The 25,062-nt window shown below is 41.1% G+C and overlaps 4 protein-coding genes and 1 non-coding gene across 15 annotated transcripts; 2 read left to right on the top strand and 3 right to left on the bottom strand.

The window, feature by feature from the left end:
- Nucleotides 1-268: 268 nt before the first annotated feature.
- LOC115740484 (ERAD-associated E3 ubiquitin-protein ligase HRD1B-like) lies at nucleotides 269-19,185 on the bottom strand. 4 transcript variants are annotated; one of them, XM_048282065.1, is made up of 9 exons: nucleotides 19,049-19,185; nucleotides 18,164-18,709; nucleotides 17,441-17,617; nucleotides 16,687-16,836; nucleotides 16,389-16,597; nucleotides 15,975-16,131; nucleotides 15,064-15,316; nucleotides 14,711-14,867; nucleotides 269-298 (listed from the first exon to the last, which is right to left on the bottom strand). In XM_048282065.1, the coding sequence occupies exons 2-8, from the start codon at nucleotides 18,694-18,696 to the stop codon at nucleotides 14,724-14,726; spliced, it is 1,623 nt and encodes a 540-aa protein (XP_048138022.1). In that variant the 5' UTR covers nucleotides 18,697-18,709; nucleotides 19,049-19,185; the 3' UTR covers nucleotides 269-298; nucleotides 14,711-14,723. The 4 variants fall into 4 exon arrangements, with proteins under 4 accessions (XP_048138022.1, XP_048138021.1, XP_048138020.1 ...); XM_048282064.1 differs by lacking the exon at nucleotides 269-298 and adding an exon at nucleotides 363-384; XM_048282063.1 differs by lacking the exon at nucleotides 269-298 and having other exon boundaries at nucleotides 14,495-14,867; nucleotides 19,049-19,073; nucleotides 19,120-19,138.
- On the bottom strand, nucleotides 4,659-14,085 carry LOC115740440. Of its 6 annotated transcripts, none has more exons than XM_048282055.1 (18): nucleotides 13,643-14,085; nucleotides 13,158-13,216; nucleotides 12,941-13,072; nucleotides 12,694-12,834; nucleotides 11,721-11,777; nucleotides 11,300-11,394; nucleotides 10,883-11,015; nucleotides 10,121-10,297; nucleotides 8,800-8,990; nucleotides 8,593-8,659; nucleotides 8,049-8,182; nucleotides 7,805-7,901; nucleotides 7,358-7,420; nucleotides 7,051-7,232; nucleotides 6,837-6,966; nucleotides 6,129-6,221; nucleotides 5,444-5,629; nucleotides 4,659-5,268 (listed from the first exon to the last, which is right to left on the bottom strand). In XM_048282055.1, exons 1-18 carry the CDS (start codon nucleotides 13,974-13,976, stop codon nucleotides 4,993-4,995), a joined length of 2,547 nt encoding a protein of 848 aa, XP_048138012.1. In that variant the 5' UTR covers nucleotides 13,977-14,085; the 3' UTR covers nucleotides 4,659-4,992. The 6 variants fall into 6 exon arrangements, with proteins under 6 accessions (XP_048138012.1, XP_048138011.1, XP_030529788.1 ...); XM_048282054.1 differs by having other exon boundaries at nucleotides 7,051-7,283; nucleotides 13,643-14,084; XM_030673928.2 differs by having other exon boundaries at nucleotides 7,051-7,283; nucleotides 7,805-7,871; nucleotides 13,643-14,083.
- TRNAT-AGU lies at nucleotides 14,176-14,249 on the bottom strand. Its single transcript has one exon. It is a non-coding gene; the product is annotated as a tRNA-Thr (tRNA).
- Nucleotides 19,186-19,945: 760 nt separating the features above from the next.
- LOC115744606 (probable NADH dehydrogenase [ubiquinone] 1 alpha subcomplex subunit 12) lies at nucleotides 19,946-22,937 on the top strand. The gene is made up of 5 exons (XM_030679867.2): nucleotides 19,946-20,109; nucleotides 20,932-20,958; nucleotides 21,484-21,575; nucleotides 22,411-22,520; nucleotides 22,601-22,937. The coding sequence occupies exons 1-5, from the start codon at nucleotides 20,021-20,023 to the stop codon at nucleotides 22,763-22,765; spliced, it is 483 nt and encodes a 160-aa protein (XP_030535727.1). The 5' UTR covers nucleotides 19,946-20,020; the 3' UTR covers nucleotides 22,766-22,937.
- Nucleotides 22,938-23,461: 524 nt separating this feature from the next.
- LOC115744614 lies at nucleotides 23,462-24,553 on the top strand. Of its 3 annotated transcripts, none has more exons than XM_048282819.1 (5): nucleotides 23,463-23,729; nucleotides 23,808-23,874; nucleotides 24,052-24,141; nucleotides 24,255-24,358; nucleotides 24,389-24,553. In XM_048282819.1, the coding sequence occupies exons 1-4, from the start codon at nucleotides 23,568-23,570 to the stop codon at nucleotides 24,323-24,325; spliced, it is 390 nt and encodes a 129-aa protein (XP_048138776.1). In that variant the 5' UTR covers nucleotides 23,463-23,567; the 3' UTR covers nucleotides 24,326-24,358; nucleotides 24,389-24,553. The 3 variants fall into 3 exon arrangements, with proteins under 3 accessions (XP_048138777.1, XP_048138776.1, XP_030535747.1); XM_030679887.2 differs by having other exon boundaries at nucleotides 24,255-24,362; nucleotides 24,393-24,553; XM_048282820.1 differs by lacking the exon at nucleotides 24,389-24,553 and having other exon boundaries at nucleotides 23,462-23,729; nucleotides 24,052-24,152; nucleotides 24,183-24,291.
- The last annotated feature ends 509 nt before the right edge of the window (nucleotides 24,554-25,062 follow it).

The raw sequence follows: 25,062 nt of genomic DNA, 5'->3' as shown, positions 1-25,062 counted from the left end.
CAACAACCCTTCGCTTTTATCTCCTCTTATATAATATATAGATATGTGTTATATGCTTTCTCTTTCTCTTTCTCTCTCACTTGGATTTACTTTTCCCTTCTTTTTCTCACTCACTCTCCCATTTATACCTCTCTCTCTCCATATTCAGTACAGAGGTTCTGCCGCTCTGCGACTCTGCTGCTGCCGATGCTCGCCGATGCTAAACACCCTCTCTCTCTCTCTCTCTCTCTCTCTCTCTCTCTACACGAGCAGTGTCCACTACATTGATGACTCTCTCTCTCTCTCTCTCTCTCTCTCTAAGTAGAGAATAGATGCGAGTGTGGGGGGGCGAGCTCTTGGAAATCGCCATTGGCCAACCCGTACTTTCTCTCTCTCTCTCTCTCTTTTTCTGTCTGTCTCCCCTTGATTTTCGCGTTTTAAAAGAACTGAGAGAGGAGAGAGAAAGAGAGAGTGTGTGGGAGGAAATGATAAGCTGCGGCTACTCACTGTGTGATTGTCCGTGCAACTCTCCCCGCCGCTCCACGCACGCCGACAGCGCCTCTCTCCTCATTATTTTCATGCTCCCTTTTTTTTCTTTCCTTTTCTTTTCTTAATTTTTATTTTTTTGTCGACATCTTTTTCCCCTTCAAAATATACTAAAGATATTTAAATGTGTTCCAACTTTCCCGATTTAAAGTAGTAATTTTCTCATTTCCACTGCATCGAATCCTCCCTGCACTAAACCTAAACATTAATATATGTTACTATTTGCTTGGAAATTGCCGGACATAAATAAAATGCACTTGTTTTGTCACCACATTATAGAATATAACGAGACGATAGCGAAATCCGCACGATTTATTTCGCCAAACCTCAAAAAGATCGATAGGTATCTTTTCCCTGCTCATAAGATTATCACGCGAGAGTTGAGTAGTGGGGCGTCTCATTGAATCCCAATTGCATTCGGCTTTGGGGCGAAAAAGAAAAGGGACCGTATCGACCTTCTCATCAATCAAATAGGAAGAATATATGGAAAAACCGGTACCGAAGCGAACTTATAAAGGTCGAACATTATGAATTGATTAGCCGATTCGGAACTTTCAAAAAAGGTCAAAATCCGTGTGGTTCCGCATCGAGAAATTAATAGAAAGAAACTTCAATATCCATATGTGAAAATCTCTAAAGAGAAAGAAAAAAAAAATGCAGGGTGTTCTCAATGCTAATGAATGGTTATATATGTAAAGCTCTTATTTGAATGCATACTCATATAGGCAAAAAAAAAGAAAAAAAGATGAGCTAAAAGATGAGATTTCTGTTCTTTTTTATGAAAAAAAAACAAGAAGAAGAAGAAGATGAAGATAAATGGAGTAAAAGGACGTACACGTCACTCTCTCGCCCTTGCCTTGACTGACCAAAATAAGAAACCCCCATTAATACAAATTCGGGTGTAGGTGGGGCCCCACCCGCCCCGAGAAAGGTCATCTCGCGCGTTCTGATTGGTCCGGGGCGAAGGACTACGGTGGGGGCGTGCACACGCCAGTGTTGCTCGCGGGGGGAGTGATACTTTACCTTCCTTTTCTGTGGAGAAGAAAAAGGGACTCGATTTAGGTCAGGAGTCAGTTCAACACTTTGTGGGCCCCCCCCCCTTTCCTATCCCCAAGTCTTTTATTTCCACTTTTGCCCCTCCCTCCTCTTCCAAAACAAACAAAATACAGCCATGCTTCTCCCATTATTGACTTTGACCTTTTCCCCACTCTCACTTGAGAATGCTAACGTGCCTCCTCGTCCGTCGCAATAAAAAAAAATCTTAGACTCATCGCATGAATCTCAATTTAATATTCACGTTAAATTTGATCGACTTAATTCTAAACATGTGAATAATTTAACGATAGAATTATTGCCGTCGACATTGACTAGAAATTACTTACGTAAACACTTCACTTCTTACCTAATACAATTAATGTTGACGTGAATAATTTTTGCAATTTTTGAAAATTTCTTTTGTTTCGTTGTGGCCCTCACTCGAGCCCTCGCCAATTGTGGGCAAAAGTTAGGGTGCAAAGGCCCTCGCTAGATCCGAGTAAAGGCCTCCTCACTTGTGGCTAGCAAGGGTCGTGACCCTTGTCAGCCGCAAGCCGCAATGAAAATAAATAAAAAAAAATGCATGCATAAAAAATTCATGTAAGTTTTTGAAAAATCGCAAAAAAAAAAAAAAGTTCACATCAAATGCCAATAGTGCTACACATGTCGCCTAGCGCTTCAGTTAGCGATTTTAAATAAAGATTGGTCGAAAGCACTGTATTAGCAACTCACCGGAAGTACCACATCACTATCGTATTGTGTTAGATCCGCACTTGACGATAACACGATACGATGTGACATGTTTATTAACCGTATCATTTTAGATTCAAACGCGGCACATTTTTAAACAATTTAGACGACACATTTCTTGCGTGCTAAAACATGAGATCGCATGAGTATCACATTTACACAATACACACACGTGTGAGTATCGCATGTGTGTGTGTATATAAGCCGTGTTTGTTTACGCTTGAGCAAAAGCGAGAAGGCACCCTTTTTAATTTTCCCACCAAATTCGCGATATTATTCAAATTTCACTTCATTTTGAAAGTATTATATGTGAAGTTACGTGTCGAGTTTTCTATATTCTATAAGTTTCGAGGGTTTTTACCTAAGAAAACATTAGAGTTCGTCTGGGATAAAATTTAGATCCAGGGAAAAAAAAAAACAACAAAGGGAAAAGTGCATTTAGTGAGGTGCATAATTCGGTAGATAAATTAGTCGCCCTTTGACTACCGAAAAAAAAAAGAGCCTGGAAAATGGTATTTCTCATCTCGTATCCAATAATGTTTTGCAACGAAACTAGAGTTAAGTTTCAAGCTTGGCATGGTTTATGTTCTTTTCGTATTTGCAAATACGAGGATACGAAAGAATTCAAATAACACATTTGGCAACGCATCCCAAACATGAAGAATTCACCATCATGAATGACCCAAAAAATAAAAATAAAAATAAGTGGATAGGTAGCGTTATGGATAATATGTTGGAGATGTGATATTAACTTCATGTGGCATTTGCGGATCCCTTTAAAAGAGCTTTCGATACTGGGCTATGGGATGGGAAGGGAAGGGAAGGGAAGTAAAAATCTAAATTGAAGAGTGGGAGGAGGGGGGGAGTAACGAACGGGAGACCGCCAGGGGTATATTTGTCTAACTCGTTGACAGGAGTTCGATTCCCGTTTCGCCACGTCACTCTACCTCGTACGCCCTGTCCCCCACTTAAAGCATGTTATGGGTCTTTTTACTCTTCCTTAATTCCTTTATTTTTCCCTTTTTTTTGTTTTTTTCCCAAAAAACTAGAGAGATAGACAGATATAGATAGGGACCCCATTTATTTATTTATTTTATTTTATTTCAAATTGTAAAGCAAACTGGTCACTGTCTTCGTAGTAGTGCGCGGTAGCTGTCTCGATGTGCGCTGATAAGAGCACGCGCTTATCACCTTCTTCCTCCCGCTTTTCTGACATATAAAAACCCCGGCGCACGTATCTTCTTATTTCCCTGTAATCTTTCCCACGTGTGGGAGGAGGGCCTTGTTTCGGGCACCGGCGGGGCAACCGCTTTTTCCATCCCCGTACTTCTTAAGGAAAAAAAAAATTCAAAAAGAAAATATTTCGCAGATTTTGAAAACATTTATAAATGATTGTATAAAGTCAATATCTTTATATCACGCCAGAATTTCGAGTGTTCAAAGAAAATTTGCAACCCCACCCCTTATGAGGTTAGCATTTTCTCCGCCAGGGGTGACCTTCATCTACTTTCGTAAAAGCAACCTCTTTATCCATTTTCCCTTAACTTTTAAGCGATTGTCCAGAAAAAAATTGCTCGTTCTAAAAGAACGTACGTAGCTCTAATCGACGCCACAAAATCGGACTAAATCGACGGGAAGAGGAATTTCCAAAAGAGACGTAGATGAGAAGCGGAATTGGGAAGGAAAAGGGCAAAAGAGGAAATTAAGTAAGGGAACCTAGAGATAGCAATGTCAATGAAACAAAAGTGTAGGCTTGGAGGCTTTTCATTTTAAGCATATGGATGAGATCCCTCGCAAAGTTTTCGACAGGAATGGCTCGGCACCATATTTGCAAAAACTCAAAACTGGGTCCGGAAGGATTCATTTTCTGGCGGTCTGAGAAAATTAAGGGAGGGGGAAAACAAAAAGAAAAAGAAAATGAAAAAGACATATTTGTCATTCGAAAATACCCATCACAAATATCTTATAATCTGTAATTTGAGGGTCAAAGACAAGGGCAAAGACGTTAGTTCACTTCAAATCCTCTCTTTTATCTTTTTCCATCTCAGATTCTGGAGGAACCCAATTTGTTCAGTGCAGAAAACACGTGCACGGTCGAGTCTACACTTCCTTCCTTCAGCAGAGACATGGAGGTGGTGGAGAGACCATTGACTTCACCTAAACAAAAGTAGTAATTACACCACGCACGACGAGGAGATAATATGAATAATAATAATAAGACTTAGAATCAGCTCTATGAGTGTTGAAATTTGAAACCGACCTGCCTTACCTCGGGTGATTTATCGAACTTCGGCGGTGTCCACGCCTGAAGACGGACCATGGGGTTGGACACTGGAGAGGCTCAGATGTCAAAAGAATTGGCTGTACTGCTGCTATTATTTGTTAAAAATCTGGATACCCATCTGTTGTATACTGATCTGTGATATCAGATTATTTACACTTTGAATGGCTGCGTTTTTAGGACAGATGAATCTCCTGAAGTCATGTCTCAGGGACATGATCCCAGCTCGACGCACGGATCATGATAATCGGCATGTTTCAATTGAACTAGAATCCCTATACAAATCTATTACGACTACAAGTGCACTAGCCTTATTCACTTCCACCCTATTCATTCTATTGCCCGCTCTATATACACTTGCCACTACTAGGCAAATCCGAATTTACCTCTTAATGGCTTGTTTAGAGTCTGACTTCAACCACATCTCCGTCTCTGAGCTCGGTACCGGGCAAGACGAGTTGGCCATTCACCAACACCAACTTCCCTTCGAGCCCTACTCTCCTTGCCGCATCTGCAGCTGTACTCCCACTCCTTAACCTCATGATCTCACCATGCGGACAGCACACAATCACCACCTCCCCAAGTGCACATGATTTTCCACCAAGCTTGCTCTGGCTAGCAATCGCCTCAGAGCGTAGCTCCTCTTCCCACTGAAGCATTGTCCTCAGCAGGTGCACCTAGAAATTGTCCACATTGATTAGACCTGAATCTTGAAATGGTGGCACACTCATGACGGTTGAAGACCGCACTTATGTCCAAGTGAAATCGAAATGCCACGATGGAAAATGATTACAGAAACTTAGGTAGAAGCCGCAGTGTATGATAATAGGTGGGGATACTGCGTAGACAGACCTTGTTATTAATACCGCCCTCCATGGAATTTGAGCTAATGGAGGTTAAGCTCGGCCTAGATGTAATAGAGTCGATCTGTTTTCCTTCAAAAACAGCGGACATGACAGTCCAATATTCAGATTCTTCTTGCTCTGTTAACTCAATGATCTGGATAAAAGTCGGAAGAAGCCGCTGGAATTGGTCTTCCTGCATAGCAAGAGAACCATTTTCACATGTTGCCACAGGACAATAAAAATTTTACCCAACATTCGCGAAAAGCAAATGCTTCGACTGGTAACATGATGCAGATATCTGATGCCGACTGATATAAAAGCATGGTAAAACATACACATGAAAACTAGGATTCGAGACGTACCCAACCGAAAGTGTTTGCCATAATTAAATGGTACCGTTGACTTGCAACGGAAAACAGAAATGATACAGACTTGACTGCAACAAGATTTGACGTGCTCGCGGACATGAGGCCATTTTGTATTTGCATGTTTTGAGCCAGGAAAATGGTATAATTGTTAACTAAAATGAGTCCAGCGGATGAATAATTGATATTAAAACCCTTAAGAGAAAGTGAGAGAGGAAGTAGAAAAAGAACAACACCTAGTCACAAGGTTGGTTTGAAGATTGGCAATTCGGTACCAAAGCCATCCATAAACTCCTCAAATATAAAGGCAGTGTGGCAGTAACATACCTTGTGGTACATTCCATCCCGGCAAAGTGTATACTTTTCAAGGCAGGTGCACCAATCACCATGTCCCGGCTGAAACCACCACCCATCGGAAACCTAGAAGACAAAATTTACAGCACTAAATTCAGACACTTTGCTGGTGACATTGAAATGAAAATTGATCAGAACTTCCTAACAAGGGGCTACATCCAATACTATCAATTGCTCCAGCACGTAAATCATGATTCTAAAACTGGTACTTACTACTTGCTTTTCTTAAGATCAACATTCAAAATAGAAAGATTCAGACTGATCCCGACCACCATAATAAACTTGTTCTCTTTAACCGTGATAAATACACCGTCAATTGTTTCTTATTCCTCCAATAATTGCAAGCTTATAAATAAAAATGTCAATGCATTTTAATGCTGACATATGAGCACTAAAAAACCCAGCGAAGAAGATATGGTCCTCCATTCACACAATCGAATATGCTACAGAAAGCTCTGGAATAACTATTTGTTTGTAGGAGTTTTTACTGATCCCGAAGTCATTGACAAACTTTGAAATTGCTAAAGGCCAAAACTCAGGACAATTTAGTCGCTGAGATCCCAGGCACTATTCGTATAAAGTCCCAAGTGTAACTATATCTTAGAGACGTTTGCTGATTGTGTAGCTATTTGCAAACTCCAAGATATTAAGTCAGTAACTGAGAAGTCCAGGCAACTGAACCTTCTTGTATAAATTCGCATACGCTTCCCATCTCTTTGTCTGGAATGAGGATCTTCTGGCAGCTACTGCTTCAGAAGCGGCCAGTCCAAAGCTCACAGCAACAAGTAATTCTCTTCCACCCTTATCCACACTGCGCTTGCGAAAGTAAGAAGAGTAAGAGTTTATGTGGAATATGCAGAGTTGCATTGTATACACTAAGCTGAACAAGGCATACCTAATTATAACAGCAGCGAGCAAGTGACTTCCCTCAACCCTAAGAACTGGATGCCCAGCTTTCAGTGCACCATACTTCTGAAAAAGATCACCTTCCACTGGCGGTGAATCCTCCAAATCTTTGGAGGGAGAGGACTCTGACTCGCCAATGTTGCTTGCTGATGGTAACCAGTTGCCGGATTCCTTATAAAGCCAATGTGCAGCAAGTCCATGTTCAGCATATTCATGCATCCTCTGAAAACATTGTGGGTAGTCATGTAGGATAACCGAAACATCAAAACAAAAGAAGAATGTTTAGCATCCTTTACCTGTGTTCTTATTTGAACTTCCAAAGGTGAACTATCAGGACCTAGGACAGCAGTATGCAAAGACTGCCATTGAAAGAGTTACATAATGTAAGACAGAGAAAACAATATTTAGACTCCCAGGACAACAGAACCATGTAAAAGCAGTTAACACAATGTTCACTGTTGAGACACAGAGATACTCAAGAGAGATAAAACTCTGATTCACGTAACATCAACAAAACAGCCAATGAGGAAGAAGTTAGATTTGCAGTCAAGTCCAAGAAATTGGCCTCCTCGTTGGTGGATAGATCTACTCTGTTCCTTAGAAAGCACAACAAGAATATTCTCATCTAGAGGGAGAACATAATTTCCAGGACTCAGCAATAATTCTACTTCCAATTCCAAATAGTCAATAAGAGCAAATTAAAATAACCATCATCGCATGTTCATGTCAGGTAGAAGTCTAACCTGATAACCACTGGCCTTTGGATTAACAATGTAGTCATCAAATTCACCATCAATGGGGGTCCAAAGTCTGCAATGGGCACCAAATAAGTGTGAGCCTCTGCCAGCAGCAGTGCCGTTTCTCTTTAGTGTATACTTATCCAACATGATAAACCTCTTGAGATCATATAAAAGACACAACCCGTGAACTTGCTTGTCTTGCCTACTGGGAAAGGGAAAAGGAGGATGAAAAATTCAATGTGCTGACCTGTGCACAATATCAAGAAGACTGTAACAACATTGAACTGCAGGTCCATGTAGGCTTCCATTCTTGTCTCCGACAACCACCCGCAATGCGCGGGCATCATACACTTTATTAATGCTTACGTCCTTCCTTTTCATCTAGTGAGACAGAAGAGAAAATATAAGCATGAGTGTAAACAAAAAGAACTGAACAGCACAACAGATAAAACATGTGACCGTGATTTTACATCTCTAGCACTTAAAACTTATTGCCTGTACCAGCGAGTAGCCTACAGGCAGACCCTATAGCAGCCTTATATTATTCAAAAAACTAAAAGTATCTGAGTTTTCAATCTATTGCATTACGATTTATCCCACAAAAAAACTTTTTGAGTCAGTAAATGGTGAAGCAATCCCAATCAAAATGCAAACATTTTTCGCGATTGTCAAATTTTGTCTAGTGTACTCGCTTTTGTATTATTGCCACAAGACCATGATTAAACTTCATCAAGAAAACGAAAAACTGAGCCCTTTCCACAAAGTGCAATTCACTACAAACTCCATTATACCTTGCTGTAAATACCGTACAAACTTTTTAGTCGGCTGGACAATGTTACTTCCATTCCAGGAACATACCTGCAAGCATTGATGAGAAAAGGGGGAAAAAGTAAGAGCAAAAGATCCTTCAAGTATGGTCCAGATGATAAAATGTAGCCTCCAATTCCACATAGGAAATATGGCCAATACAAGAAACAATGAGTAGTAAGTAGACATACGAAGTTGAGATAAACAACTCGCGCTCAAGAGCTTCCTCACATACAAGCATAGAAGCCAAAGCAACTCCAGCATCTTTCACAACCTTAGGCTTTGTGACCTTCTCCGAATCTTTTACAATATTACTGATAAACTTGCTTCTCTTCCTCCGGTCTAATAAGATATCAAAAGGCACTACAGCTTCCAGAAGATCCTACAGTGAAACAATGGATAGATGAAGCATATTAGGGGAAACACTTTCTTTCCAACCATTTATGCTTCCAAATATTCAGAAAAGTAAATGACTCCATCAAACTACTCAGTATGATTAACTCTCATTGTTCCTTATGGAAGGAAAAATAAAGTAAACTCCAAGTTCACAACTATGACCATACTATCTAGTGGAGAAATGAGAAGAGCACATAAGAGTCCATTCCGTAGAATCACTTCAAACTCTTGTACTGCCATGTTTTTCAAAAGGCGAGGGTAAATGCACCGACAGGCCATCTTCTGCTCTCTTTCATATATATTCATCACTGAAGCAAGTCCTCGAGACACATGAAACTTTTCTGAACTTCCTATGGTATAATCGTAAGTTAAACAAAAGCTTCAATGTTCTATTGCAAGTAGTACTAGTGCTCTTAGACATTGTCATCGCAACTCACTGTCAAGCTAAATAACACGCAATCCACTACCTCATTTAACAGCTCAGGTTTATAGATTGATTCTAGTTTAGTTGCCCCCACTTCAACACTTTCCCTCACGCGACTAGCTTGATCAACCTAAACTAAGAGAGAATATCGATTCTATTTGGAGGGCGATAAGGGACCTTGAAACCCTTTTGCCTAAATACTATGCTGAATCATGAGGAATCCACCATTAACCGATGCCACAGCCCGAAATAGTAAAGTAAGCATCATTTGATTGATTTTATTTTAAGAAAGCACGCATACCTTAGAAGATTTCCACCATGCCCATACTATAATGGTTTCCAACAAATATGTCACCCATTAATGTCATGAAATGCAATAAAAACCCATTTCCTTCAATAGGCAACACGAGTTCCAGATGAATAAAGTGAAGCAGAGAATACATCTTGTTCTAGAGAAACATAAGCGGTCAATCAATTTGAAAGGGCCGATCCATCATTGATGGGTACCGCGCGTGTAAATGGGAATTTGTTCGATGACTATTGGCAGATAATTGCAAACACGTGTTCAATATAGCAAAGAAGACAAGTATCTACATCAGGATTTTCACACAGGAAGCTTATATAACATGAAAGAAGCAATTTTCAGCCACCAAATTTTTTTTTTTTTAAAAGAAGCAACAAGTTTCTTATACCTTCATGCTTTTCATGTTCTCCATTGTATTGACTGGATCTTCATCATCGGAAGATGAAATTTCCTCATCACAGTGCGGGAAGCTAGTTTTTCCCGAGACTCTTCTTGGATTTCCTGCTTTATTGCTTGGGCACCACATGGAAGCAAGATCAGAACGCATCTTCCGGAATACTTGTGGCTGCAGGATGTTAATGTAACTGATATATTATGGTAGATTTGACGGAAAATAACAGGACCGACAATAATAAATAGTATGCTGTAGTATGGTTAATGGCCACTCGTTTTATCTTAGATGAACAAATATGGAACTCATCACTAGAATCATTGAGTTACCAGAATGGAAGGTTGACCAAGTGTCCAGTGTTTCAGCAGCTTATGCATTCACAGAAGGGATGAAAACATGGATTGCACATCCTTAAACAAAGAACAATATCTCGCCCCCATACCTCATCGCGCAACAACTTCCTTCGAGGCTTTAATTTCTCTATGAGATGGTCCCATGAATATGTAAGCAACATAGATTCTGACAACAGCACCACCTATGGTGCCTACATATCCAACTTAGCTTATCCTGCATTAACTATAGCAGAATAGACACCCTTCTTTAATCTATGCGTCTAACCTTCATTTTAAGTGGTTATTTGTTAATTCATCCCAAGATAATATAGAAAAGTCATCTTCAATTCCACATTCTCATTTGTTGGTCTACTGCATATATACAGGTCGTAAGTTTTCCCAAAAACTGAAGCAATTATGAGCAGACCTGGAGAACTGCGAAGCACAGATCTTCCAGCTCAGCTTTCATTGCCCACAAACCCAATCTCGAAGCAAGTGAGCACCAAATTACCAGGGTCTCCTGTGCAACAGCTTGAGCCTTTGGCAATGGAAGAGCATAACTGCACGGGAAGAATATCATCTACCGGCACAGCCAAGCAGTATGCACCAACATAATAATCACAATATTGGAACAAAAATCTTTTATCATCGAATTTTCAGAGTGCATTCAGTTCTTTAACTCCCTCAGATCTCCACAAAAAGGTGGAAATAAAAGTTAAATTCTCTTTCTTAAAGGAAAAGGTGATGACATCTGAACAGATTGTTAACCATAGGAGAGCCTCAGGAGAAAAAGGAAGACGTCTGGCAATTACAAGTAGAAAATGGAAAAGGAGTGAGTCAATACATGGTTCTCATGTTGTGAAGACGATCCGCAAGCTTGACGAGTACAACTCGTGGATCATCAACCATCCCTAGGAGCATAACTCGTAAATTATTCGCCTGGAAGAGCAATGAGAACTTCAGAAGGACTAGAAACCGCTACTAAGCAACTTTAAATTATAATTTGAAAAGAGAAGACACCTTATGACTCAACTAAATGCTCAGAAAATGCAGAAAAAGGCAATGCAGCCACTTTATAGAACAAATCATGCACCACCATCTAAAGTTGCTTGCCATTGACTTATGCAAACACTTGGGAAAATAAAGTTAAAAAGCATGGCACGAATCCCCGAATCATCTCCGACTACTCTTTACGATGCGTCATAAACTCCAAACTCCTAAGCATAATTGGATAACTTTCTAGACCAGATAGCTAAGTTCCATACCTCTTTCTCACCAAAGCTACCCTGATTCACATTTACTCGGCGGTGTCTCCTTAGAAGCTGCAAGAAAAGCGTAATGAAGGACGCAAAAGGTGAGGAAGGAGAACATTAATCTTATAGTGTACAAAATAAGGGGTGCAGGTGCAGACACCTCAAGGCGATTGCCAAATTTACTAGAACTATGATCGAATATATGGAAGTAAGTGACATTTTAGAACTCCTTACATGAGATAAGATGTTACAAAGGACCTTGACATGTAAAGTAAATAGCAATTGAGGTAAATCAGACAAATTTTCAAGATTCATTTGTGGTGATCACCAAGCTTCAAAGATCTTCCAATGAATCAGAAGTACATAAACTAATCAATCTGGTTGCGTAGTGCAATCAAGAAATAGTCAAGCTGGACATCTATTTTCAAGTTGACACATCCTCTTTCATTAGTTGGGATCAACGATGATTTGAATGAAGGGTAAACAAAACCCAAGGACAATCTAGAGAGGGTGTAAGACTTCATCAACTTGGACAGGTATGCTCAAGGATGGTGGAATAGTAATCAGTGAAGAGGTCTACATTAAAGACTTACAGCAAGGGAGATTGTACAGCATTGTAAAGGGAAAAGAAACAGCACATAAAACAAAAAGGAGTGAGCCAAAAGAACGTACTTGTTCAAGAAGGGGAGTCCAGTTCAATTTTTAGCGATTCTCCTCTATAGCCCTCTACTCAATATAAATTCTACCATTTATTCATGCCTAAACTTTTACCTCTGGAGAATAAGAGAAACGAATGGACCACTCTAAAGTTACCAACAGAAATGCGTTTTGAGAATTTCATGGAGAAAGCAAGTTTCAAGTTCCCACTAAGGCAAAACCAATAACAGAATCGTCAAGATACACCAAAACCTAAATCATAAAAAACAAGACTGCCTTTTCACCGATAAACAAAAAGACGTGTCAACAATCGCCATCAGTTTACTACCTGATTTATATAACTTAATCGGGAAACACCGGCAACTAACTTGGAGACATCGTTGCCAAACTCTTGCTCAACACTATGCAGACTCTCAAAGGTATCATCAACCACATCATGGAGAATCCCAGCCACAACGGTGTCAACAGCCTGCAGAAAGCACGGAAAGCAGATTGAAGAACCAGTGGAAGATGAAAAATCGTGGTACAATAAGTATTCCGAATGCCCACTGATATGCGACAGAAGGTTCACATACTCGTTTGCCGTTAGAAGGAACCAGCATAGCTAAGATTCTCCCTGTGTGGAGACAATGAGTCAAATATGGATCTCCAGTTTTCCTGAGCTGCCCATCGTGAGCTCTTTTGGCAAATGCAATAGCCTTTCGCACCTGTCTTGACAGTGGAGTAGTTTTAGTGTGTGCAGATGTGAATGCAAGACATTATTGGTGAGTGGTCAACGCAATTAATGGAAACCTTTGCATCATTGAATACAGGACAGCCTGTTACGTCAACTCCTTCCAGCACAAGAGAACCTGCGGCAAGTCCAAAGGGATCTTTTTTATACAGTGTCAAAAAGAAACTGACATAAGACAATTCCACCATGCTGCTGCGTAAAATGTGTTGAATAATATATCCTCTACAATGTCTAGATACAAGAAGGTGTACTGAAGTGAAAATCAACGCAGTACAAATGGTGAAGCCGATTTCAAACTTGTGGAAAGGGTTTTAGTAAGGTTGATAGAGAAATTCCACTAGATTTTTTGCTTTAAACAACTAATCCTAACTGATTGTGTCAGTCTTAAGGAAGCTGAGTGTTGATTTAAGGCGTCAGAAAAGGGAGTTGAGGAGCGATTCTGAGTTGGTCGATCGAGAGGGTTAGAGAACTCGAAAGGGTGCTGCCAACGGAAATCGTTGAAGAGAAGACAAAAGAGAAGCGTCGTGGTCGGAAGGTCTTTTACCAGGTTGATCATCGAGCTTAGGCCATAGGAAATCGACCTTAGTGGAGAGACAAGCGCCGGAGGCAATAGCAACGGCAGTAACGGCGACGTGGGTGATGGCGGAGGTGACGGCGCCGTGGACGGAGCCGGAGCCCTTAGCAGCGGCGGCGATGGCGTTGCCGGAGGCGAGGACGGAGCTGAGGGAGGAGGAGACGGAGAGGTTGGGGGAAAGCTGGTCCAAAATGCAGCGGAAGCGGTGAGGAGGACGGAGGCGAGGATGGTTGGTGCGTAAGGGATGGAACTTGGGGACAAACATGGTGGAGGAGGAAGAGGAGGAGGAGTGGCATGAGCTCATGTCATACGGCCTTTGGCTTGGACGGAGGAGAGGATGGTGGGTGCTCGGATTCAATCATGGAAACAGAACAGGTGTGTGGTGGGCAATGGAAGAGACGTAGAGCGGTTGAAGCCTGACGGTTATATGAATTTCATCTTTAGTCATTCAGATTCACATTTAGCGATTGAAACATTCAAAAAAATTAAAAAAGAAGGAGAGTTGCTCTCGTTGAGAGTCGAACTCAAGACCTCCCGCTTACTAAACGGGTGCTCTAACCAACTGAGCTACGAGAGCTTACCTTGGTTTGGCTGAAGACAGCATTTAATAATTATAAGCGTTCTCTACCTAATCGCTTCTCACTGCCACGCTTTTTGGTCACTGCCACGCTTTTTGGTTACGCGTGCGATTATGAGTCTCCTTTATACGCAGTCGTTACCCATTTCGATTCATCTCTCAATACCGAGAGTTACTCCAGACAGGGATTCGGGGAACTGTTATTACCAGTTCCACTCAGAATTCAAGGATTTGCAAATTGATAATTCAACGAGGGGGCCATTTTTAGCAAAGCTTTGACCGGCATGAAATCCGAGCTCTGTCACATACATTAAACCAGTTTCCGGCCAATTCAAAAGGACAAATCCTCTCTCTCTCCCTCTCCCTCTCTCAAAGGAAAGGGAGGAAGAAAATGGGAAAGAAACTCTCCACTGGTGTACATTTACAGTTATCAGCAGGCTATAGTTTATCAACTGTCTTGGCTCTCTCTCTCTCTCAGCATGACGAGTCTCTGTCTGAAACAGGGAACGAGGAGCTCACGGCAGCCTTCCCTTTGCTATCTCCCGATGCCGGGGTACCTGAAGACATGTTCCCTTCGACGTGCGTCTCCCGCAGCAATTGAAGTTGCTTTTGCAGCGCCTGCACAATATAGTCCAATCGCATATTAACAGGAGCGGTGTAAAGTTTGATGAGATTATTCCTCCTCCATTGGAGGGTTGACGAGAAGAAAAAAGATCAACTACTTTAACTAGCTGAGTGAGCGATAGAAGTACTCTAAAAGCTAAGTGCACCGTCATTGATCACTACCAATATCCACGTACCCCAGAGACCATACCTCAATCTGCTGTTGCAGAAACTTTTTCTGAGCTTCCAAATGGGCCTGTGATAAGTTATCATGAACTCCCTGAATCCTGTCTCCAGTGGCTGCAGGAGCTGGAACTGGGACATAAACAATGCTAGGGAATTGTGAGGCAGACATATTTCCAGGATCACCATGGCCTGTAAATTGCTGTGGACCACTGTCGCCGGCGCTAGAGTGACTAGGGGATGGCACATTTTGCTGAGGAAGGTAGGCATACCCTGATGACCTGCAAATCAAAGAAAAGAAACGTGACCAGAGCTCTTGCCAGATCCAACTACACTGCAATTTTAAAGCAGCACCACATTCCATCTAATTCTAACAGATTTGACCTCAAATTGGCAAATCTCATTAAAGAACATAATGTTATATAGACATTTCACATGGTCAATATACATAAAGCAACTACTTAGCAATTTTCATGTTTACTTCAGATAATCAATCTAATGGGCCATAAGCGATACATATTCGAAACCTCGGTTTCTTCCCTTAGAGATAACAGTGCGATCGAAAAGGGTGCTGGACCAAATGCAATTGCATCAAAATAAATACATAGATCAGATGGGGAGCCATATTCTTATTTGACACATAATTAATGGAGGATCGAGGAAGTTTGTACAATTAGACAAAACAATTAATTGGGAAAAGAGATAAATTCTACCCAAGGGGTCCTTGCATCTATTATATTGGAAAAGAATCTGTATGGTCTGCATGCGGAATTTAAGGCGCAGTGGAATATGCCATATTAGAAGATGTACATACTTTGGCTGTTGGCATGTTTAAATGAAACTCAAAGCCAGCTAAAGCACACATACATAGATAATAACCCACCCTGAAATTAAGAGGTAAAATGCAACAGCGAAGACATTAGCTTAATTCAGGCTTACCATACTAATGCGTTTGTCGAAGGGTAAACAAAAGACTTCTCATATATTGATGCAGCAGCTGCAGCAGCTTGGATTCTGGCCTGATGCCCACTTAAATTGTTACCAGCCAAACCAACATCACTTGAGCCCTGAGATGAGGTGCTTGTGGAAGCAGCCCCTGCTCAAGAAACCACAGACTATATAAGTACTCCCATAAGCCTAATTAGTTCTGGAAGGAAAAGACCATCGCAGCAAACTCATATAGTCTACAAAATCCGCATGCCCAGGAGGAAAGAGCATTTCAATCTCTTTGAAGTTTTTAAACTAACTGGAGATCAGGGGCATCACTTCTGCTTGCCGACACCACCATAAATCCAGAGTTCATGCAAGAAAGCAAATTGGAGTAAGACTAGAAACAACAATATTACTAATCACCTTGTTGCCGAGAATCCGACAGTTGTGCATGTTGTCCACCAGCAGCAGCTGTCCCACTTTCTGGTGGTGCAACTAGGGCCCTACAAGTAGGACACGTATGCTGTCGCTCGAGCCATGAACGAAGGCAATGTACATGGAAAAGGTGTCCACAATTTAATTTCTTCGCTGTAGTCATCTCTTCTCGACATATAATGCATGTTGCATCACTTCTGCATCCATCGGAAGAAATTGAGGTTATACCTAAGACAATGCAAGATTAAAACTAACAAAGATTGGCCAACTTAGATACGATACTCACGCATTAAGCTCTTCAGGTGTAGCATCTGGAAATCGATCATTCATATTTGAAGTGATCTTTCGGTATCGAATGTAATCAGCAACGCGAATTTTGAATTTTCTAAATGTCTCATAAAGCTCCCGAATCAAGTGCAGAGGTACACCATAATTCCTAAATAATCAAGTCTAGTTGAGTCAATAAGCAAGTTTAGAAAATCAAGACTAGCAAATAGAAGGTAGATATACTGGATAGGACTAGAAATCTGCCAAGAAAAAGATGAAATTTACAACACTTCTATGGCACACACCCTTTGAAGAGCAAAATGGCATTTCATGAACATTACAAAAAAGGAAAATGAGAAAAACAAGCAGAACAATTTTCCTCACAGGAGCTTCACAAGTATAATATCTTCTCATGCTAGATGCTTAGAAACAGTAGGTTTATTAGCATCATCGAAACTATATTGTGAAGGACAAGGGACTAAATTTCACAATGCCCGACATCACTGTCAAACACATTACTTAAAATTGCTCTCTTCAGAAAGAAAAAGCTCCGAATTGCTAAATCGTAATTTTTTATCATGTAAGTGCCGGCAAGACAATCCATTACATATGGCCAGGCTCTAACCAGGTATTGCATGAAGGGAACAGTACAGTAAACAGAAATTAGGCACAAAAACAAAGCCAGCAACTTCAACAACTCTTAGCATGTATATGTTCCTATATAAAAAAATGCGAACTCTTCGTTTTGGGTCTGAAAGTAAAAGATTACTTACATGAATATCACAAGAAAGAAGCACAGATACATCGACAAGTGTAGCAGGTCATGTATTAGTTCCAAGTAAAAGGTGTAAACAGCCTTGTTTTCCCACTGGCCCTCCATAAGCATGTCGCTAATGTAGAAAACATACTTAACAAAAGTCGACACAGTTGTTGTGGCCAGTATCATGTACCTACAGAACAAAATAACACACCAACTAACAATGAGTCCTGAACAGTTTTGCTAAATTACCTTGTATAAACATATGACGGGCAAAGAGAAATAACAGCTGCATATGCACATATAGAGCCAACAGTACCCTCCAAACAGTCAAAAGCTATCCTGACTTAGGGATGGTGAACCAACTAAAACGATTCTCTACAAATACAAAGAATCTGAGAATAAAATGCTGCACATACTATTAGGATTTTCAAATTCACTAGCTAGTGCTTTATCAAGAATATACTACAATTACAAATCACTCTTTGGCATCGCCCTGACACTGCACCAGAGAAAAACAGATAAGACATGATTGTCCAAAAAGTCTAATGATAATATCTACCCACTAAGTTGTCCAACTTCATAACTATTAAACTCGAGAAGAGAGATGACTTCCGCGAAACAAAATGCAATAAATCAGAATCGGTCTCAAAGCATCCAATCCATTATGCAAAAGCCTTGAAAACTGGTTTCAAGGCCAACAGTGATATTGGGAACGAGCAGAAGTGGAACTGCTTACTCAAATGCAAAGAAAAGGGAAACGGAAGCCTGCCGCATCTGTATGAGGAACTTCATAGAGCTGTAGAAAAAGAGACTGTCCACGAGAAGCAGAAATCCAATAAAAGAAACTATCCTGATGTGAGATAGCATGGGAACAGAAGGGGTTGTCTCAATGTACTCAACCCTCTTCTGAGCCAACCAGTGTAAAGCTTTGATCAACAACAAGGCAGTAACCATAGCCAAGAAGGTAACCGAAAAATCCTGCCTGAAAATAGTGATAGCAAAGAGGATTTCCATGACCTCTCTCCATGATTGCTCATTAAGTCTCTCTACCTCAGCTTCCCGTAGGGAACCAAGGAACAACCGCTTCGTCAATTGCCACAAGATGCACATAAAGACCAGACCCATGTTAAGAAGCAACACCAAACTGATTTTGGAAGTGGATAGATAAACCATAGCTGGGTAGAACTGGCCTCGACTGCTGAACGCATGATAAATCACTGCCAGTGACGCGATTATACTAAGCCCAGCGTACGTTTGCAACCTCATCATATTTGCTATCGCCCTGTAAAAATGGAATATTGGAATCAAAACCAAAACCAAAACCAAAAACTAACACGGATCTAAAACCAACTTTGGATTTAACTATCCGACAGAAGCAAAATCTGGGACGTGCACTTTCCCGGCGATCGATTCAGAATTTCAGAGAGAGCAGACGCTCGATTTACCCTTAATTTAGTATCCGAGGAGCCAAAAAAGAAGGGCTGCACGAGACACGAACTTAATTCCTTCGTTTACTTTCCTTACGATGAAGGAGGGGAAAAAACCTACGCAGGTCCACAGCACAACATAGAGGGTGGAATACAAAAATTAACAGAGCCGGCGAGTCGGCCGACATGCTTACCGACGTCGGGATTAAAGCAGATACGAGATTCCAGCTGACGGCGAGCTCGGCCGCTCTCTCTCTCTCTCTCGGACCAGAAGAATCCAAAGGGAGGAGAAAAGCAAAAAATAGTAGTTCGCCCAAATCTTCGGCGAACGAAGTTTTGGGGCGATGAAATTGAAGGTGTTGGAATTGCATCCGCGTCATTGCTAGGCTCTTAGCCCAATGATCACCAGCCACGTGTAATCAACGTTGCGTTCGGCTCCCTTCTCCATATCTACTCGAGCGAAAAAGCAATCCCCTGGAGTGAAACTTCAATTTATTTCATGGATAACGACTATGTCTTTTGAACAAAAAAAATATATATAATAATTATAATAATAACGAATATGTCAATGTATGTGCTTAAAAAGTTGATTGTATGCCTTCATGATGATTTATCTTATATATTTTAAGGGATAAGTACTCGTAGGAAAAATGCAACGATATTTTAAAACTTTTAAAAAGTACAATTAAATCATAAAACTTACCCTAAGTATCCAATCGAGTTCTGAAATTTAAAAAAAAAAAAGCAATTAAATCCTAGTGTAATTGAGCCCTAAAACTTTAAAAAAATACAATTAACGAAAAACTTGATTGAGCCAATTTGATAAATTTTAGGACTTGATTGTACTTTTTGAAAATTTTAAGATTTCATTGCACTTTCATGATAAGTTTTAAAAATTTGTTGCACTTTTGAAAATTTCAGGACTGAATTATAAGTTTTAAGATTTTTAATGTACTTATTTTTATATTTTATGTATATATATTTTCCGACGTGGCGTTTTAGAAAAGAAAAGTCCATAATAGGGCCACAAGCCCGGTCCACCCAGCGCACAGAGCCCATCTTCGGAGATTGTAATTGGGTACATGCGTCATACCCTGCAACCGCCTTCCTTCGCCTACGATTATCGATCGCAGAGACACAGCGTAAGGAGGAGGCAGGAGGAGGAGATGGCGTCGGTCGTGAGAGGAGTTTTGAAGGGCATCAAAGAGAGAGGCCTCGGCAACTTCCTTCGCGAACTCAAGGGAGAAGGCTACCTGTGAGTTCTACCTCTCGATTGCTCGTGGTGTTCCTTGATTTCGTCCGTTAGATCTCGTTGTTTTGCGGCGGAGGTCCCCGTTGCCATTTGATTTCTTTGCCCCGACTCTGGTGAGCTCCTAATACAACCCGCCGATGAGGAGGAACAGAAGTCGTGTTCTCTTTCACTCTGCTTCCGTTTACGCAATTCCCGAGTTGTTGATAGCTTATCGATGCTGCGATTGAAGCGTCTAGGCGCATGTTCCCACAGCTGTGCTGGCTATCTTGGCTAGAGAGTTACCGACGAGACCATGCCGATGGTCGGAAAGTGTTTAAGTCGACGACAGGAGTGTACCCTCGTTAAACAGTGGGCATTGTACGATCTGAGTGTCTCTATGTTGTTAAAATAAGAAAAGATGTAACGCTGTCCTCCATTCCAGTTACACATTAGTAATTTGTCTGAATTTGAATTGAATTATTCTTGATTTTGCGTGTCTGTTCGTGCTAGCACCGATGCAGTGGAACTCTGATTTTACATGCCAAGGCTATGAGAAAATACTAAAAATTCACCACAATCTCATATTAGACTTGTTCGTTCCCTGTTGTCTCTGTTTCACATAGCTCTGTGGTGTAGCTCTTTCCTTCTCGTCTGCTGATATGTGATGTAATGTCAGCTGTCATTGATACATCGAATTCAATTATGTTATTCGAGAAACCTTTGCCAATTCTATTCATGTCTCGTGACTTGGAATGTAATCTCAACTTGTTTTATCGCACTTTATTTGTTTAGCTCCGTCGCTTTATTATACTAAATTCTTTTTATGTCATCTGGATTACTTTGCAGGAATTGCCTCTCAGATGGGAACCTTCTGTAAGTCAAATTTCTAGATTTCACTCTATATGGTTTTTTGAATTGTTTCGAGACTGGGCGTTCCTTTGGAGATTTCTTAAGACTCAAAGTACTTTTGTTTTGATTGGATTGGTGATGAGTGCGTCCTTCGTTCTACTTTTTGTTTGTGCACTAGAAGAGGCTTCTCATAGAGCCTTCATAATTTCTGTGAATTCTATGTCATTACCTGTTTCTCATGAGAATTAAGACACTTGGGTACATAGTCTCGCTTTGCCTAGACAATTTCCAAAGTTGGATTGAAACATGCTTCTCAAGAGGATGTAGAGATGCGCTGTCACACTCTTTGGATAAATTGAAGGTTGATTGCCTTCTATCAAGGAGTTTGACAAAGGCATCCATTCTTGCACATATTATGTGCATGCATAAGGGAGAGCTTCATTTAAAGATATGCCACCAGCCTTTTCTTGCTGTCAAAGAACTATTTTTTGCGTTTGAAAGCCGTCACTGGATCTTAAATGGCCAAACTCTTCTTTGTACTTATTTTAGGCAAACCAAAATCCACAACATAGGAGCCACGCTTGTGGGTGTTGACAAATATGGGAACAAGTACTATGAGAAACTTGGAGAGACTCAGCATGGTTGGTGTTTCTTCTCCTTTTTTATTTATTATTGCATTGGATTGGTGTTTGCAGCATCTGCATCAAATTTGGGTATCCTTTTTTTGATTTAATTAATTTTAGAATAGTTATTGTCGGTTGGATGCCTTTTTTCCCCATGATAAGTGAACTTTATTTGATGGGGGTGAACATTTAATGATGATTAAAGGAGGAAATATCCTCATATACTAGGAGCAGAAAGTACCACAAAGTGGATCAAGCCTGAAAGAAGCTTTGTTGTTGTAGAGTCTATGTCAGATGGAGATCTAAGACCAGGCTCCTGCTATTCCACAAATGTTCTAACCAGTCTCCACATGATGCATGATTGAAAACTCTGCAGAAGGTGTCCTGAAAATATACCTTGTACAAGCATTCTTGTGTGCCATATGCTTTAAGAAATGAAAGACGAATGAAGCAGGAACTTGTCTTCTCCATCCTTCTTGGGTTACTGTAAAGCCTTGCATGGTGGATTTAATAACTTGCTGGGTTGTATGCTAGTTGCAGTCTTGCTGACTTATGAGTCTAGGCACCTAATATTGTGCTTTTAAATGGAACGAAGTACACTCTCTTTGGTTTTGTGTCATTATAGGCTAATTGTGGTTTCACCTGTCCTCTCCTAGATATGGTGACTTGAAAAATAGCATCATGTCCTTTGTTTTTGTCATGAGCGTGTTCTTTTGGGTGATAGCAGTAGAACAGCTGTTGTTTCCACCTAGCTGGTATAGCTGCCACTCTCGAAATGGGTATTTCGTTGCGGTATCCTCTTTGCATGCCATCGCATCATCAACTACCTTTGACTAGTATAGTGATTCTGTAGGAAGACATAGGTGGGTTGAGTATGCAGAGAAAAGTCGCTACAATGCTTCCCAGGTGCCAGCTGAGTGGCACGGATGGCTCCACCATATAACTGATCACACAGGAGACGAGGCAAGTCTACACTACAAAAATTATCCTAGGCGAGTTGATAAGTTGAGGTGTTTCGCTAAACAGAGTTTCTATCCTTGCAGCTTTTAATGCTAAAACCAAAGAGGTATGGGATCGACCACAAGGAGAATCTCTCGGGAGAGGGAGATGAGTATATCTATCATTCCAAGGGCCATGCGCTGAATCCGGGGCAGAGAGATTGGACCAGATACAAGTCCTGGGAGCCTGCCAAAACGGACTCCCAGTAGATATAACAATTGTCCGGATGTTCAGCTCCTGTGTTGGCGAATAAAAGTTGTTGAATTTTTTGAAACAGTGATACCAGTTTGCATGTTCGATTGTCAAAAATGACGTTTTCGAGCGTTTTTCCTTGTATTCTGAGATTAAGGAGATGAATTGAGAAGGTAGTTGCATTTCAAAGTGGAAGGCCCATTGAGTTTGGATAAGAAGCACGAGGGGGCAACCGAAGCCTGAATGAAAGTGTGAGAATCACGAGTGCCGCGTAAGGGCTTAGTTCTTCAGTAGCCCTTTGATATGAATGGGCGACGAATGGGTGACATTGTTGTTCAAATGGGTGGGGCCATCAATCGTACCAAACGGACAAAGGCCAAGGCGAAGGATCGGAATGTTGGTTTAGAGTTTAGACTGTAGGGCGATGGGGATCATCAGGGGAATAAATCTTTCATGCAGAGGTAGCTTCCAATTCCAAGCCTTTCGCTGACTATAAAGTTAAATTTCAAGCTCATCATTCTTATCTGCCATTCTTCAACTTGTGGCTCAGACGTGTGGGAGTCAGTCAATTATGAGGTTTAATCAGTCGAAAACGACGACTTAAAAGAAAAGAGGAAAAAAACCTCAGTCGCTATAATTTTAGATTATCTTGCGAAGAAACGAAAAAATCTCGTAACGGGGCCTTTAACCTCGATTGGAAAAGTTCATTGGGTTCTGAGATCCACTACTTTTAGCCCATTAAAGCAAAGCCCACGAAAGTAAAATTCTTCTTCTTCTCCTTCTTCTAGGGTTTTGGGAATTTGGAGTGGCAAAGCAGAGATGGCCAAGTTCAACGAGGTGCAGAAGAAGAGGAGGGCGCTGGCAGCGGAGAGGAAGAGGACGGTGCATGGAGACGCGTTGACCGGGAAGCTCAAGAACAAGCAGCAGCCTCTCTCCATCTCCGGCAAGCGCAAGCGCAAGCTCTTCAAGAAATGGCGCAGAGTCTGTGTTTACGGATTCCACTTTGTGCTTGCGATTGAGACCATTGGATTAAATATTTACTGGTGATGGGTGATGCAGGAACAAAAGGAGGCGTTGCAGAAGGGGCTCGTCACCATGCAAGACGTGGAAATGGCCGTGGCCGAAGGTAATCTCACCCCTTTTTCTGAACAAATCAACGGATCTTATCGAAGCATCCGCAACGACGCTGCTTTGGACATGGACAGGATCCAACCTCTAGCAGGATTAGGAGTATCTTTCATTTTGCCAATCCTCTCTCTGTGCTGCCTTTTGATCATTTCAATGACCCTCTTTTCTTCTGCAGGCGAAACGGGTACTTCGGAGGAGACCAAAAAAACTTCAACAAGATTTCATATGAAGAAGAGCTTGAGGCTTAAACAGTTGAAGCGCAGAGGCAAGTGTCTGTCTGTCTGTCTGTCTTCTTCTTCTTCTTCTTCTTCTTCAGTAGTTGGTTAGTGAAACTGTCTGCTCACGGACCGCATTTGGGTGTGTTGTTATGTGAAACAGGCGGGGGAAAGAAGAAGCAGAGTAAGGCTAAGTCAGCGCCTGACGCTTCGGTCGATTCCATGGTGGAGTAGCCCAGCCAAGATGATTCAGAAAGAAGAAGAAGAAGAAGAAGAAGAAGAAAAGAAGAGCACAGCAAGTAAGAGTAGATGGGATTTCAAAACCCAAGTCGGGGTACCCGATTAAATGTGGAGGAAATGCAGATGGAAGTGCACCTCTCTCTATTTGATTTGGCCTCCCGCATTAACTAACAAGCTTTTGCTATGTCGTATGAATACATGCCGTTCTTTTTTTTGGGTTTACCGTTTAACTATAACACTCATCTTTCCAATACCTCTGGTGCCGCTTTGGTTTTGTCCCCAGTTTGAGACAAATAGTCTGGTTCGTTTCATTGGACAGAAAAAGGGAAGAAGGTTCACCAATAGATGGAGATCCCATGGTTGGATAGACATGATGTTCCTTTTGAGTATGACTTCATACGGTATCATTACAGAGCCCTTTCAATACATGAAAGTTGGCCATGGCTAAAAGTTTTAGGTCTTTGGTAACAATTCTGTTCCTCAACAATTTCCCAGCAGAAATAATTTTTTTCTAATTCTGTTCCCCCGGAAGAGAAATATAATTTTTCTTTGCTTCTTTTTTCTGTTTTAAATAATCTATTCTTTTTATGTCCCCGAAAATAAAAGATACGAATTAGAGAAATAGGAGTGTTACAGGCTATAATCAAAATCGTCTTTGCCCTTGCAGAGGACACGCTTGTATTGGCAATTTTATCGTATCTTCGATGCAACATTGTTGTGCTGGTTGTGGC

The sequence above is a fragment of the Rhodamnia argentea genome, chromosome 7 (genome assembly GCF_020921035.1).
Source record: "Rhodamnia argentea isolate NSW1041297 chromosome 7, ASM2092103v1, whole genome shotgun sequence".
NCBI classification, from domain to species: Eukaryota; Viridiplantae; Streptophyta; class Magnoliopsida; order Myrtales; family Myrtaceae; genus Rhodamnia; species Rhodamnia argentea.
Note: the sequence above shows the minus strand (reverse complement) of the source record. Positions and strands in the feature narration are given on the sequence as shown.

Coding starts and splice junctions, on each gene's coding strand:
- LOC115740440 (XM_048282054.1), bottom strand. CDS start 13,976: ATGAGCTCATGCCACTCCTCCTCCTCTTCCTCCTCCACCATGTTTGTC. Junction 10,298..10,882: donor TGTGCTTCGCAGTTCTCCAG/GTCTGCTCATAA, acceptor AACATCCTGCAG/CCACAAGTATTCCGGAAGAT. Junction 8,660..8,799: donor GAGTTGTTTATCTCAACTTC/GTATGTCTACTT, acceptor CAATGCTTGCAG/GTATGTTCCTGGAATGGAAG.
- LOC115740484 (XM_048282065.1), bottom strand. CDS start 18,696: ATGATGAGGTTGCAAACGTACGCTGGGCTTAGTATAATCGCGTCACTG. Junction 17,618..18,163: donor TCCCTTTTCTTTGCATTTGA/GTAAGCAGTTCC, acceptor TTTGTTCTGTAG/GTACATGATACTGGCCACAA. Junction 16,132..16,388: donor GTCGGATTCTCGGCAACAAG/GTGATTAGTAAT, acceptor TTTCTTGAGCAG/GGGCTGCTTCCACAAGCACC.
- LOC115744606 (XM_030679867.2), top strand. CDS start 20,021: ATGGCGTCGGTCGTGAGAGGAGTTTTGAAGGGCATCAAAGAGAGAGGC. Junction 20,110..20,931: donor CTCAAGGGAGAAGGCTACCT/GTGAGTTCTACC, acceptor ATTACTTTGCAG/GAATTGCCTCTCAGATGGGA. Junction 21,576..22,410: donor ACTTGGAGAGACTCAGCATG/GTTGGTGTTTCT, acceptor GTGATTCTGTAG/GAAGACATAGGTGGGTTGAG.
- LOC115744614 (XM_048282819.1), top strand. CDS start 23,568: ATGGCCAAGTTCAACGAGGTGCAGAAGAAGAGGAGGGCGCTGGCAGCG. Junction 23,730..23,807: donor TCTTCAAGAAATGGCGCAGA/GTCTGTGTTTAC, acceptor TGGGTGATGCAG/GAACAAAAGGAGGCGTTGCA. Junction 24,142..24,254: donor TAAACAGTTGAAGCGCAGAG/GCAAGTGTCTGT, acceptor TATGTGAAACAG/GCGGGGGAAAGAAGAAGCAG.